We start from the raw sequence: 16,292 nt of genomic DNA, 5'->3' as shown, positions 1-16,292 counted from the left end.
TTCACCGCTGGTGTCCACCAATGGGTTTGGGGATTGCCGCCACGACAGGCACCGACCACCTTACGGCCACAGCTCCGGTCAGCTGCCTCAACAATAGAGGCACGGAACATGGCCCATTCGGACTCAATGTCCCCCACCTCCCTCGGGATGTGGTCGAAGTTCTGCCGGAGGTGGGAGTTGAAGCTACTTCTGACAGGGGGCTCTGCCAGACGTTCCCAGCAGACCCTCACAACACGTTTGGGCCTACCACGCCTGACCAGCATCCTCCCCCACCATCGAAGCCAACTCACCACCAGGTGGTGATCAGTTGACAGCTCCGCCCCTCTCTTCACCCGAGTGTCCAAGACATGTGGCCGCAAGTCCGACGACACGAGCACAAAGTCGATCATCGAACTGAGGCCTAGGGTGTCCTGGTGCCAAGTGCACATATGAACACCCCTATGCTTGAACATGGTGTTCGTTATGGACAATCCATGACGAGCACAGAAGTCCAATAACAAAACACCGCTCGGGTTCAGATTGGGGGGGCCATTCCTCCCAATCACGCCCTTCCAGGTCTCACTGTCATTGCCCACGTGAGCATTGAAGTCTCCCAGCAGAACGAGGGAGTCCCCAGAAGGTATGCCCTCTAGCACCCCCTCCAGGGACTCCAAAAAGGGTGGGTACTCTGAACTGCTGTTCGGTGCATACGCACAAACAACAGTTAGGACCCGTCCCCCCACCCGAAGGCGAAGGGAGGCTACCCTCTCGTCCACTGGGGTAAACCCCAATGTACAGGCTCCAAGTTGGGGGGCAATAAGTATACCCACACCTGCTCGGCGCCTCTCACCGGGGGCAACTCCAGAGTGGTACAGAGTCCAGCCCCTCTCAAGGAGATTGGTTCCAGAGTCCAAGCTGTGCGTCGAGGTGAGTCCGACTATATCTAGCGGGAACCTCTCAACTTCGCGCACTAGCTCAGGCTCCTTCCCCTTCAGAGAGGTGACATTCCACGTCCCAAGAGCCAGTTTCTGTAGCCGAGGATCGGACCGCCAAGGTCCCCGCCTTCGGCCACCACCCAACTCACACTGCACCCGACCTCCTTGGCCCCTCCCATAGGTGGTGAGCCCATGGGAAGGGGGACCCACGTTGCCTCTTCGGGCTGTGCCCGGCCGAGCCCCATGGGTGCAGGCCCGGCCACCAGGCGCTCGCCATCGAGCCCCACCTCCAGGCCTGGCTCCAGAGTGGGGCCCCGGTGACCCGCGTCCGGGCAAGGGAAAACGCCATCCAAAATTGTTTTTCTTCATAGGAGGTTTGTTTAACCGCTCTTTGTCTCATCCCTCACCTAGGACCAGTTTGCCTTGGGTGGCCCTACAAGGGGCATAAAGCCCCGGACAACAGAGCTCCTAGGATCATTGGGACACGCAAACCCCTCCACCACGATAAGGTGACGGTTAAAGGAGGGGGGCTCTGGATCTACAAAATATAATTGATATTAAACGTTCACCATGGTTTCATTGCATAGAATCAGATGTATAATTGCAGAAGTCTTTATTTCCTATAAATGTTTTTACTTCACATAAATTTATAGTAATAAATATTGCTTTAAAACAAAGCAAAATTATTGGTTGAAGAAGTGGAGGGGGTCAGAATACAAGAGAAGCAAACTAAAGCAAATGCCAAAGGCAAATCACAAAATCAGCCAAAAAAATCTTGAGAAAGATCCTTCGATTTGTTGACCCTAACTATTGCAAAATTTGCTTAGTACCTTTAGAGAGGTTTTCATCAAAAACTAGGATGCCATGAGTTTCGTGCCTTTAGCTTTATATAAAAAAAGGAACTGACATAATGAGGTTGTGCATCACATGACTGACTATCACCATAACAACTATAAACAAGATGGTTGCATCTGAGACAAGACCTCATAAACTGGTGTTTTCTGTGAGAAAATAAAAACCTATAATAGCAATGGAGTCACAAAAACATTTAAAAAAATCAAAAAAATTAAGAAAAACAAAAACAATACATGACAGTGTTTCACAAATGGTTTGAGGAAACAGATATTACAACAATAAACAGAAGACTGATTAGTTTTTCACATTAACATCACCATTGGAAATGACTTTGAAGAATCAAAAACTAATCTTTTCAGCTGTATATGTACAGTTTTCCCCTAAGATATAACCTTCAATAACTGTTTTGTGTTTGATGAATAGAATTCCATAATGGCTCTCAAAAAATAGGAATTGCAGGACATATATTGGTACAATTCTAATATTAGCAAAGGCTATTCATTTAAGTATTGGTATTTCTAAAAACAAGATCGAAAGTACTGGATGAAATTAAAAAATAAAGAAACCAAATGTAATAGTAAAAGTTTAACAAATATACCTGATACTTGAAGTTGAAAGGCAAGTTTCTGTCCAGCAGCCTCACATGTGTATATTCCAGAATCTTTTTTTTCTGCATTTTTAATCACTAGTCTCCTTATCTTTCCTTCAGATTCCATTACATTCTTCTTAGTAGAAGTTAGGAGTTTTCCATCTTTATACCATTTAACTTCAGTCTGAGCTTCTAAAACTTCACAACTGAGTGTTGCCTTTTCAGAAAGTGTAGCTTTTAGCTCCTTCAGTGGTTCCTTGCTCAAGAACACTTGCTTAGGTTCTGTTGAAAATTGCATACTTATCACAATTTTAAAAATACTTGTATACAAGTTGCAAAGAAAAACTTTCAAATGTAAATGTTAATGACTATATTACAAATAAAAAGATGGAAAGCATTGTCAAACACAACTACCATACTACTTATTTGAAAGAAATTTTCTAAGAAGCAACATGTGTGGATTAGAAGGGTATTGTCTTGACAGAAGGGTATTGTCTTGACTTCTGAACAGAAAACTGAAGTAAGAGCTAAAGTAAAATATAAAAAACTTTAGAAAGAATATTTTAAAAGTCTTCTGTTGAATTAGAAGTATACTGAATTCACTTCTGTATTACATATGAAATGTGATTGCTATCAGCTAGGTAATGCGCAAAAAACAAATAGTAAGAGAATAAAGCTTTGTATGATGTGGGATATCAACCGAGTTTTAATGGATTCTTTGCAAGCATGGTTACAGTTTCAAAATCATATTAAAACTCAGATTTACATAATGAGATCAAAGGTGTGAAATATGCAAATGAAAACACATGATATAAACACACAAGAGCCAACAAATCAGCTCTGAAATATCTAAATTATTCCGAAATCAAAGGGAAAATTTCAAAAAGCACAGCTCCATATAGACAAATATCAAGTGATACACCTAAAAGGAAATTAACTATAAATACAAGATGAGAGATGCTGATTTACAAGAATAAAGTGCTAAAAGAGTTTTAACTCTTTATGTTGCCACAACATTATGATCATCCTCAAAAATACAAAAAAGAAATGTACTATTTTTTTAAACGATTGATTGTTAATTAGAGGACCTTATGTTGAAACTCTAAACCTCATTACAGGGGCTACAACAGCAGTACTGCATGCAATTCTGGTAATCATAAAGATGATACATCGCTACTAGAAGCTATGCAATTATGATGTATCATTTGGAACTTGTTTGTTTTGGATGTAGGTACATTTACAGGGATTTCAAATAGTCCCATAAACCCTCTTGTTTTGACATCTCTCTCAAAAATAAATAGTTATTAGGATCTCTGGTTTCAATGGTTACCTAAATTTGTTCTCTTGGTTTAAAAGATTCAAGTGTAGTTTTAAAGCTAAGGGATGATGAATATCCTGACAACACCTAAATAGTTTCACTAAATGAAGAAGACATTGTGTCTCTAAGTTAAATTACAATTAACTTGTCTTTTAATAAATAAGCATCTACCCTGTTGGACAAAGACTAGCTTCTTACCGTCAACTTGGATTTTAAAAGACATTTTCTGCCCTTCAGCTTCACATGTGTACTCTCCTGCATCCTTTTTATCCACAGTTTCTACTACCAGCCTCCTGATTTTTTCTTTAGACTCTGTTCTCATTTTCTTGTCAGATGACAGTAGTTTACCATCTTTGTACCACTTCACTTCAGTATTGGTATTGGAAACCTCGCAGCTAAGAGTGGCCTTCTCATGATGTTGAGCTTTGACAATCTGTTCAGTTGATGACTTATTAATAAAGACAGGCTCTGGATCTACAAAATATAATTGATATTAAACGTTCACCATGGTTTCATTGCATAGAATCAGATGTATAATTGCAGAAGTCTTTATTTCCTATAAATGTTTTTACTTCACATAAATTTATAGTAATAAATATTGCTTTAAAACAAAGCAAAATTATTGGTTGAAGAAGTGGAGGGGGTCAGAATACAAGAGAAGCAAACTAAAGCAAATGCCAAAGGCAAATCACAAAATCAGCCAAAAAAATCTTGAGAAAGATCCTTTGATTTGTTGACCCTAACTATTGCAAAATTTGCTTAGTACCTTTAGAGAGGTTTTCATCAAAAACTAGGATGCCATGAGTTTCGTGCCTTTAGCTTTATATAAAAAAAGGAACTGACATAATGAGGTTGTGCATCACATGACTGGCTATCACCATAACAACTATAAACAAGATGGTTGCATCTGAGACAAGACCTCACAAACTGGTGTTTTCTGTGAGAAAATAAAAACCTATAATAGCAATGGAGTCACAAAAACATTTAAAAAAATCAAAAAAATTAAGAAAAACAAAAACAATACATGACAGTGTTTCACAAATGGTTTGAGGAAACAGATATTACAACAATAAACAGAAGACTGATTAGTTTTTCACATTAACATCACCATTGGAAATGACTCTGAAGAATCAAAAACTAATCTTTTCAGCTGTATATGTACAGTTTTCCCCTAAGATATAACCTTCAATAACTGTTTTGTGTTTGATGAATAGAATTCCATAATGGCTCTCAAAAAATAGGAATTGCAGGGCATATATTGGTACAATTCTAATATTAGCAAAGGCTATTCATTTAAGTATTGGTATTTCTAAAAACAAGATCGAAAGTACTGGATGAAATTAAAAAATAAAGAAACCAAATGTAATAGTAAAAGTTTAACAAATATACCTGATACTTGAAGTTGAAAGGCAAGTTTCTGTCCAGCAGCCTCACATGTGTATATTCCAGAATCTTTTTTTTCTGCATTTTTAATCACTAGTCTCCTTATCTTTCCTTCAGATTCCATTACATTCTTCTTAGTAGAAGTTAGGAGTTTTCCATCTTTATACCATTTAACTTCAGTCTGAGCTTCTAAAACTTCACAACTGAGTGTTGCCTTTTCAGAAAGTGTAGCTTTTAGCTCCTTCAGTGGTTCCTTGCTCAAGAACACTTGCTTAGGTTCTGTTGAAAATTGCATACTTATCACAATTTTAAAAATACTTGTATACAAGTTGCAAAGAAAAACTTTCAAATGTAAATGTTAATGACTATATTACAAATAAAAAGATGGAAAGCATTGTCAAACACAACTACCATACTACTTATTTGAAAGAAATTTTCTAAGAAGCAACATGTGTGGATTAGAAGGGTATTGTCTTGACAGAAGGGTATTGTCTTGACTTCTGAACAGAAAACTGAAGTAAGAGCTAAAGTAAAATATAAAAAACTTTAGAAAGAATATTTTAAAAGTCTTCTGTTGAATTAGAAGTATACTGAATTCACTTCTGTATTACATATGAAATGTGATTGCTATCAGCTAGGTAATGCGCAAAAAACAAATAGTAAGAGAATAAAGCTTTGTATGATGTGGGATATCAACCGAGTTTTAATGGATTCTTTGCAAGCATGGTTACAGTTTCAAAATCATATTAAAACTCACATTTACATAATGAGATCAAAGGTGTGAAGTATGCAAATGAAAACACATGATATAAACACACAAGAGCCAACAAATCAGCTCTGAAATATCTAAATTATTCCGAAATCAAAGGGAAAATTTCAAAAAGCACAGCTCCATATAGACAAATATCAAGTGATACACCTAAAAGGAAATTAACTATAAATACAATATGAGAGATGCTGATTTACAAGAATAAAGTGCTAAAAGAGTTTTAACTCTTTATGTTGCCACAACATTATGATCATCCTCAAAAATACAAAAAAGAAATGTACTATTTTTTTAAACGATTGATTGTTAATTAGAGGACCTTATGTTGAAACTCTAAACCTCATTACAGGGGCTACAACAGCAGTATTGCATGCAATTCTGGTAATCATAAAGATGATACATCGCTACTAGAAGCTATGCAATTATGATGTATCATTTGGAACTTGTTTGTTTTGGATGTAGGTACATTTACAGGGATTTCAAATAGTCCCATAAACCCTCTTGTTTTGACATCTCTCTCAAAAATAAATAGTTATTAGGATCTCTGGTTTCAATGGTTACCTAAATTTGTTCTCTTGGTTTAAAAGATTCAAGTGTAGTTTTAAAGCTAAGGGATGATGAATATCCTGACAACACCTAAATAGTTTCACTAAATGAAGAAGACATTGTGTCTCTAAGTTAAATTACAATTAACTTGTCTTTTAATAAATAAGCATCTACCCTGTTGGACAAAGACTAGCTTCTTACCGTCAACTTGGATTTTAAAAGACATTTTCTGCCCTTCAGCTTCACATGTGTACTCTCCTGCATCCTTTTTATCCACAGTTTCTACTACCAGCCTCCTGATTTTTTCTTTAGACTCTGTTCTCATTTTCTTGTCAGATGACAGTAGTTTACCATCTTTGTACCACTTCACTTCAGTATTGGTATTGGAAACCTCGCAGCTAAGAGTGGCCTTCTCATGATGTTGAGCTTTGACAATCTGTTCAGTTGATGACTTATTAATAAAGACAGGCTCTGGATCTACAAAATATAATTGATATTAAACGTTCACCATGGTTTCATTGCATAGAATCAGATGTATAATTGCAGAAGTCTTTATTTCCTATAAATGTTTTTACTTCACATAAATTTATAGTAATAAATATTGCTTTAAAACAAAGCAAAATTATTGGTTGAAGAAGTGGAGGGGGTCAGAATACAAGAGAAGCAAACTAAAGCAAATGCCAAAGGCAAATCACAAAATCAGCCAAAAAAATCTTGAGAAAGATCCTTTGATTTGTTGACCCTAACTATTGCAAAATTTGCTTAGTACCTTTAGAGAGGTTTTCATCAAAAACTAGGATGCCATGAGTTTCGTGCCTTTAGCTTTATATAAAAAAAGGAACTGACATAATGAGGTTGTGCATCACATGACTGGCTATCACCATAACAACTATAAACAAGATGGTTGCATCTGAGACAAGACCTCACAAACTGGTGTTTTCTGTGAGAAAATAAAAACCTATAATAGCAATGGAGTCACAAAAACATTTAAAAAAATCAAAAAAATTAAGAAAAACAAAAACAATACATGACAGTGTTTCACAAATGGTTTGAGGAAACAGATATTACAACAATAAACAGAAGACTGATTAGTTTTTCACATTAACATCACCATTGGAAATGACTCTGAAGAATCAAAAACTAATCTTTTCAGCTGTATATGTACAGTTTTCCCCTAAGATATAACCTTCAATAACTGTTTTGTGTTTGATGAATAGAATTCCATAATGGCTCTCAAAAAATAGGAATTGCAGGACATATATTGGTACAATTCTAGTATTAGCAAAGGCTATTCATTTAAGTATTGGTATTTCTAAAAACAAGATCGAAAGTACTGGATGAAATTAAAAAATAAAGAAACCAAATGTAATAGTAAAAGTTTAACAAATATACCTGATACTTGAAGTTGAAAGGCAAGTTTCTGTCCAGCAGCCTCACATGTGTATATTCCAGAATCTTTTTTTTCTGCATTTTTAATCACTAGTCTCCTTATCTTTCCTTCAGATTCCATTACATTCTTCTTAGTAGAAGTTAGGAGTTTTCCATCTTTATACCATTTAACTTCAGTCTGAGCTTCTAAAACTTCACAACTGAGTGTTGCCTTTTCAGAAAGTGTAGCTTTTAGCTCCTTCAGTGGTTCCTTGCTCAAGAACACTTGCTTAGGTTCTGTTGAAAATTGCATACTTATCACAATTTTAAAAATACTTGTATACAAGTTGCAAAGAAAAACTTTCAAATGTAAATGTTAATGACTATATTACAAATAAAAAGATGGAAAGCATTGTCAAACACAACTACCATACTACTTATTTGAAAGAAATTTTCTAAGAAGCAACACGTGTGGATTAGAAGGGTATTGTCTTGACAGAAGGGTATTGTCTTGACTTCTGAACAGAAAACTGAAGTAAGAGCTAAAGTAAAATATAAAAAACTTTAGAAAGAATATTTTAAAAGTCTTCTGTTGAATTAGAAGTATACTGAATTCGCTTCTGTATTACATATGAAATGTGATTGCTATCAGCTAGGTAATGCGCAAAAAACAAATAGTAAGAGAATAAAGCTTTGTATGATGTGGGATATCAACCGAGTTTTAATGGATTCTTTGCAAGCATGGTTACAGTTTCAAAATCATATTAAAACTCACATTTACATAATGAGATCAAAGGTGTGAAGTATGCAAATGAAAACACATGATATAAACACACAAGAGCCAGCAAATCAGCTCTGAAATATCTAAATTATTCCGAAATCAAAGGGAAAATTTCAAAAAGCACAGCTCCATATAGACAAATATCAAGTGATACACCTAAAAGGAAATTAACTATAAATACAAGATGAGAGATGCTGATTTACAAGAATAAAGTGCTAAAAGAGTTTTAACTCTTTATGTTGCCACAACATTATGATCATCCTCAAAAATACAAAAAAGAAATGTACTATTTTTTTAAACGATTGATTGTTAATTAGAGGACCTTATGTTGAAACTCTAAACCTCATTACAGGGGCTACAACAGCAGTACTGCATGCAATTCTGGTAATCATAAAGATGATACATCGCTACTAGAAGCTATGCAATTATGATGTATCATTTGGAACTTGTTTGTTTTGGATGTAGGTACATTTACAGGGATTTCAAATAGTCCCATAAACCCTCTTGTTTTGACATCTCTCTCAAAAATAAATAGTTATTAGGATCTCTGGTTTCAATGGTTACCTGAATTTGTTCTCTTGGTTTAAAAGATTCAAGTGTAGTTTTAAAGCTAGGGGATGATGAATATCCTGACAACACCTAAATAGTTTCACTAAATGAAGAAGACATTGTGTCTCTAAGTTAAATTACAGTTAATTTGTCTTTTAATAAATAAGCAGCTACCCTGTGAGACAAAGACTAGCTTCTTACCGTCAACTTGGATTTTAAAAGACATTTTCTGCCCTTCAGCTTCACACGTGTACTCTCCTGCATCCTTTTTATCCACAGTTTCTACTACCAGCCTCCTGATTTTTTCTTTAGACTCTGTTCTCATTTTCTTGTCAGATGACAGTAGTTTACCATCTTTGTACCACTTCACTTCAGTATTGGTACAGGAAACCTCACAGCTAAGAGTGGCCTTCTCATGATATTTAGCTTTGATGATTTGTTCAGTTGATGACTTATTAATAAACACAGGCTCTGGATCTAGAAAATATAATTGATATTAAACATCCACCATAGTTTAATTTATAGAATCAGATGTATAATTGATGAAGTCTTTATTTCCTATAAATGTTTAAACTTCACATAAATTTATAGTAATAAATATTGCTTTAAAACAAAGCAAAATTATTGGTTGAAGAAGTGGAGGGGGTCAGAATACAAGAGAAGCAAACTAAAGCAAATGCCAAAGGCAAATCACAAAATCAGCCAAAAAAATCTTGAGAAAGATCCTTCGATTTGTTGACCCTAACTATTACAAAATTTGCTTAGTACCTTTAGAGAGGTTTTCATCAAAAACTAGGATGCCATGAGTTTCGTGCCTTTAGCTTTATATAAAAAAAGGAACTGACATAATGAGGTTGTGCATCACATGACTGGCTATCACCATAACAACTATAAACAAGATGGTTGCATCTGTGACAAGACCTCACAAAGTGGTGTTGTCTATAAGTAAAACAGGAACCTATAAATACAATGATGTAACAAAAAAAATCAAAGTTCAAAAAATGAAGTAAAACAAAAACAATACATGACAGATATTACAACAATATATAGAAGAGTGATTTTTTCATATTAACATCACCTATTTAAATGAATCTTAAACAAGAGAATCTTAAACAAGCCTTCAATAAATGGCTCTGTGCTTGATGCATGGAATTCTATAATTGTTCTCAAACTTTATGAATTACAAGGCATATATTGATATAATATTCAGTTAAGTATTGATATTTCTAAAAACCAAATCCAAAGCACTGAATGAAATTAAAAAATAAAGAAACCAGTAATAGTAAAGGTTTAACAAAAGTACCTGATACTTGCAGTTTAAAATCATGTTTTGTAAAGCAGGCTCACACATATATATATATTCCAGGAACTTTCTTTTCTGCATTTTCAATCACTAGTCTCCTTATCTTTCCTTTACATTCTATTACATTCTTCTTAGCGGAGGTTAGTGGTTTTCCATCTTTGTACCATTTAACCTCAGTCTGTTTTTATCACTTCACAACTGAGAACAACCTTTACAGAAACAGTGCTTTATACCTCCTTTAGTGGCTCCTTGTTTAGGAACACTAGCTAAGGTGTTCTTAAAAGAGGTGTTTTTTTTAAAATCCAGAATATAGTATTCGAATACAACTAAAATACAGCCAAAATTATGAGAGTATGAGAAAATTGGTAAGTCCCATAGCAATTCACTGAACACTATGCAACTACTCGGCACAAGACTATTCTTCTTGTTACTGACAGTAATTTTCACAGCACTGGCTAATTCTCAGATGCCCTTATTTGCTCACTCTTTTAATTAATCCCCAAAAAGGTAAAATCTAAAGCCTTTGGTAAGATTACTTTTTTGCACATAATATGTGTTTTCAAATTTTTAAAACCACATCATTGCACGATTAAATATGCCAACTGAAGACAGGTCGCTTTGATAGTAGTAATGTTACTTCATTCAGTCTTTGTGTTAAATGTGTACTAAATCAAATAATTCATAGGGTGTATACTGATCCAAATAAACAACAATATGATAAGGTCCAGGGGTCTCATGTATAAACATTTTTGTGCGTGCGCCCATTTCCTTGCACACTTTGAGATGTATGAAAACTAAACTTGTTCTTAAGCCACTCACATTTTCACGGTAGCCCCCTACCTTGCATACACATGTGTCTGTTCAGTTTTGCAAACTGGCAGCATCCAGCATCAAAGCAGTGCTACTGTTTCTGTGTCATTTACCTTTCTTTATTCTTAATCACATCAATGATGCAGGATTTATGAAATACTGTATACTGAAATTAACTGCGTATAGTTTAGAAATTTAATTAACTTCATTGTAATCATTCTGTAAAAATATAATGGGGCATGGAATGGCCAAACTATTCCATCTGCCATGGCTGCTTTAGCATTGTTAAAAAAACATCACAAATGAAGAGAGCACATATTTATAGATGATGATAATAATTTCCAAGAGCCATCTCTTAGAGCTGTGTGCTGAACTGGTGCTGTGTACTGAACTGTGCTGACAAAGGCAAACTTTGAGGAATCGTGTTCTACTTGCTCCTTTGCAAATTCTGTCCACTCTTGTGTTTTTAACCACAGGAGCTTTTCAACGTGATCTTGCTGACCAATCGGGTATTTCAAAAACATCACTGCTAGCTGTACAGGATGGTATTATACACTTGTCATCCAGATTTATATATATGTCATCCTTACACTGTGGTTGAAATGTGAAAACATCAAAGCACAATTCACAGCAACGTAGATTATCATTTTTCCAAATGTTTACACCTTGACTGATGAAGGAGCCTTAGCTGCCTCGAAAGCTTGCATTTGTAATCTATTTAGTTAGCCAATAAAAGGTGTCATTTCACCTTACTTTTTCCTGTATCAATCTATGGTACAACACTCTACTGCTATTTTTCCAAATGTAATCGGAGCAGTCAGCTGCACGCACATTGCTATTGCAACGGTGCTGGACAAGTTACATCAGCCAGGGATGAATCACCAAAAGAATGAGCTGGCAATACATCATATATAGTTTGAGAAACTATAAAAATGGCAGCTCCATACAGCCACAGGTGCTTTTTCCAACTGGCAAAAGAAAAGCAGTTCTTTTAATGATAGCAAGTCACCTCAAATAGCTTTGTAAACAACAGAGAATCGATCTGTTGTGTCGCTCTGTGCCGATACTAAACTATAAAGGCACCTTCAGAGAATAAATTTGCTTATATAGAATGCATTTCAACTCTATTAATGTGCTGCTCTATAGCCACAGAAAGCATGTCATATTGTGTAGGCATGTAGCAAACTGCATAATGTGCCACACAATTGTGGTATGATGACCCTGACTATGACTCACCAAATGATCAGCCAAACTGAACAGTGTTACAACCTCATTTGAAAATAATTGTATGTGAATTTCCCCTTGGGATTAAAAAAGTTATCTATCTATCTATCTATCTATCTATCTATCTATCTATCTATCTATCTATCTATCTATCTATCTATCTATCTATCTATCTATCTATCTATCTATCTAATTTGCAGAATCTAAAAACAGGTAATCAGATGTAGCATTTATTATTTAACCAATTTATTTAAATTGTGGTCAACATTGCATAATACAGCCCTTATATTCCTTAGTTCATTGGCCACATCTCTTACAGCATCCACTATTGCATTTTGTGACTCCAGAACAGCATCCATCAGGACACAGCCAGATGGTTGCCCATCAATTTCTGAGGCAGAGATGTGTGCGCAGCCAGCACCCAAAGATGTGCTGGGCACAGCAGCACCATCACCACATGGAGTTGCGTCATCGGCACAGGAGTCAGCGTTTTGTAATATTATCTGAAACAGAATAATCAGATGGTGGGCTGCGACTCACCTTTTCACGTTGACTTTGATATTTGACCATTTCTTTTTTATTTCGGAAGTTGTGTGACTTTCTGAACTTAAACTTTCGAGTGTCTCTGCCACACTGTATACCTCCATATCTTCCTTTACTTGCTTATACCACTGCTTAAGCCAATAGATAGATAGATAGATAGATAGATAGATAGATAGATAGATAGATAGATAGATAGATAGATAGATAGATAGATAGATAGATAGATAGATAGATACTTTATTAATCCCAAGGGGAAATTCACATTTCAAAATAAATAGTTCATTTTATTGTAATGTACTAATTTACATCAAATAGTACATTTCTCCTTGCCTCCACTTCACATTCAGTGAAATTCTCCTTTATTTCCTTGTGATTTTGCCATTTTAACAAAACACCGAATGGAAGGTGATATTTATATTGATTTTAATTTTAAAATTTGAAAAATTCTGGGAGGAGTCTGTGTGGGGCTGTAGGCATGTGAACATGCATCAAATTTCCCATTCATTGGTATTTCTAAATGGGAAGTGCGTGGAACTTGTCATACGCGTTATGCATCTTGATTTTTTTTTGTGCTTATGCACATTTCTGTTTTTGTCCATACGCCCTGTTTTAGTGTGAATTCTACTTACTGTGCTATACAGTGTGACCCAGAAATTAATTTTAGTTGTTTAGAAAATAAATGGAAAGATTGTCCATGTAATGATCTTTAAATTAAACTATGAATGAAATTTTATCATCTGAGGTTTCATAGGTGTAATTGTTTAGCCTGATATTCACTTTCCTGGAGCTGGTGTATCTGGTCATGCAACAATCTGACACCCATGGCAAATCTTTAAATGGCTTTCAGCTTACTTATCCATGCTAGGTTACCATACCATGCTTGTAAGAATTTGCTTCATTTATAAGATTCCTAAAATGTCCTTCATGAGCCTACACTATTTCTCTGGCTGTTATTATTGTGGTATTACTTTACAAATTAGTTTCTAATAGTTTCTGGTAACTGTTTAATTTTATTCATATTGATTGATATCATCTGGTGTGAAAGCGTTTTACTTTTCAAAATGGTGTCCATCTCTAATAACTTTCCTTCAAAACCAAAATAAAGAAATTTAAATGTGTGTGAATCTCTCAAACACACAGCTATGCTCACACATATGCCAGGTATGTGAAAATGCACCCTAATAGAATGTGACATTGTAAGGACAGAAGCACAAAATGACACAAGTGGTGATGCCTGTTGTAAACTTGGGGTTTCTCAGCAAAATAAGTCCCAAAACAACTCAAACATGCCCATTGGGAGGGAAAACCACCAAACTCTGGCTAGTCACAAAAAAAGGGAAATGCAGAATCTTTGTACATAAAATTATTTTTTGTTAAACAAAAATGGTCTGTGGCACAAAATAAGCTCCAAGGAGCATAAGAAACCAAAGGAGTTGCCTGAAAAAACAAAGGTAATCCAAGGCAAACAATGTCCCAATACACAAATCCAAAGTAGTGCAGAGGTCAAAAATCCAGAAATTCACAAAAAGCACAGAATAAACAAAAGATAAATTCACTAATACCAATGCATTTGCAATGAACTGCAGAAAACCTTTTCCTCAACCTTTCTAGAGTTGAGGGCAGTCTTTTGTAGTGATGGACTGGTGGCCCCCTTCTTCTTTTACGTTGGTTTGTGTGTTACATTTATTCTATTGTGTATGTTGAGCACAAGAGCCTCCTGATGCTGTAGCTGACAGTGTTGTCTGGGTAGGCCTATTTAAATGCCTTGAATACCCCTGACTGGTGCTGAGACATTAGTTTACCTGCTGATGTGTTTGGCTATTTGACTGTCATAATTTGGAATGATTTTTGGTCTTCAAATGACGCCATAGCTTATTTCCATTATTAGCTCCACTTCCAGTGTGAAAGGAAGTCTATGAGTTCAAATCCTTATCTGATCTGTGGATACCAAATCTCTAAAGATTCAAAGTTTATCATTGTGCTTTTTCCTTGTGTGTACTTTCAGTTTTGACTCTTGTCATACCCGTGTGCTTAGGGTACAGCCATTTCAGGCCAATAAAACATTAAAAAAGGGGTTAGTGATGAGTATTAATGACTTCTCTCTTTCCCTCTACAGACCCACAGAAGAATAACCAAAATTTCCTCACTTTTGTCCCATTCAGATGACCTCACTTCTGTCCCGTCCTGATGACCTCACCCTACTTCCTGCCGCCTTAATGTAAAAACCATTGTTGTTTTACAGTAAAGACATGTATCAGTCTTTTGTCAGCCTCAAGTCTGTTACACCCTTTTGTTCTTTCAACCACGGCAATTGTTTCTCGTTGTGGGCTTTGTTTTTGTTTCACATTCTACTTTTTTTGTTTTGTTTTGTTTTTTTCATACATCTCACGATTTTTGCTCAAAAATGCCAGTTAACTGACAAAACATTGACATTTTTGCTGGGTTTTTAGAATATTTTTTGTTTTTCATTTTTGGATTTAGGATTTGGATTAGTTTTTTTTATATTACTGTGTGTTTTTGATTTGATTTAAATAGATTTTGCATTTTTGTTTCTTTGTCTTTTTTAATCGCTTTAAATTTTATTGCATTCTGTTTTTGTTCCTTATTTAATTTGATTAACTTTAAATAAACTATTTTTAGTTTTTGACATAGTTCTTATAACACATTTTCTTGAGTTCTGTGGGTCCAGATTCACAACACTCTGCAGCCAAAGGCATCCTTCTGTGAACCCAAAAGAAATTCAGGATGGAATTTAAAGGTTGCCTCTAACAGTAACTTGATTTATGCAGAAATAATAGGGATGGTAAAATGCGTCAAAAATGAACATGCAAGTCCCTTATTCTCTTGCTCTTTCTCTTATCTAAAGATCTGCATTTTATTACATTTTCTAGCAGAAAATACTCTGATGTTTTGAACATAGAAGACTCACTCCAATTCATTCAAATGAATGCAAGAGAAAACAGTTAATTACTTTGGCTAATACCATAGAAATAGCAACATAAACAACAGAAAGTGAATATAAGTACTTAGTAGAATTGTTTTCATGGTATTAATTTCATGGGTTGCCTTTGGCTCAAATTTATTACAGAGTTTGAAGCCAAATCATCAAGTTGACAATGTTAACTCCTAATAACAAAAGGTGAAAACCAAAAAAAAAACAAAGATGAATTTGCACATAATACAGCATCTCCTAGTTGCCTGTTGTACATATGTAGTAAAAGATAAATACAATACATTATTTATTTATTTATGTACTGTAACTCAGTTAAAGACACAAATAAAATTATGTTCTTTTAGCCACATGTAGATAACTAAATTAACTTCATTTTTAATATGAATTTAC

The 16,292-nt window shown here is 35.3% G+C and overlaps 1 protein-coding gene across 1 annotated transcript in view; it reads right to left on the bottom strand.

Annotated features, from left to right (window-relative positions):
• Positions 1-16,292, bottom strand: part of obscnb (obscurin, cytoskeletal calmodulin and titin-interacting RhoGEF b) — a 565,304-nt gene that overhangs the window by 455,114 nt on the left and 93,898 nt on the right. Inside the window, exons 9-13 of the mRNA XM_051928767.1 lie at positions 9,271-9,546; positions 7,764-8,036; positions 6,573-6,848; positions 3,875-4,150; positions 2,368-2,640 (exon numbers count right to left, since the gene is read on the bottom strand). Of these exons, the coding sequence (XP_051784727.1) occupies positions 2,368-2,640; positions 3,875-4,150; positions 6,573-6,848; positions 7,764-8,036; positions 9,271-9,546 (1,374 nt within the window). The remainder of the gene's footprint in view (positions 1-2,367; positions 2,641-3,874; positions 4,151-6,572; positions 6,849-7,763; positions 8,037-9,270; positions 9,547-16,292) is intronic.

This window comes from Erpetoichthys calabaricus, chromosome 6 (genome assembly GCF_900747795.2).
Source record: "Erpetoichthys calabaricus chromosome 6, fErpCal1.3, whole genome shotgun sequence".
Classification (NCBI taxonomy): domain Eukaryota; kingdom Metazoa; phylum Chordata; class Cladistia; order Polypteriformes; family Polypteridae; genus Erpetoichthys; species Erpetoichthys calabaricus.
Note: the sequence above shows the minus strand (reverse complement) of the source record. Positions and strands in the feature narration are given on the sequence as shown.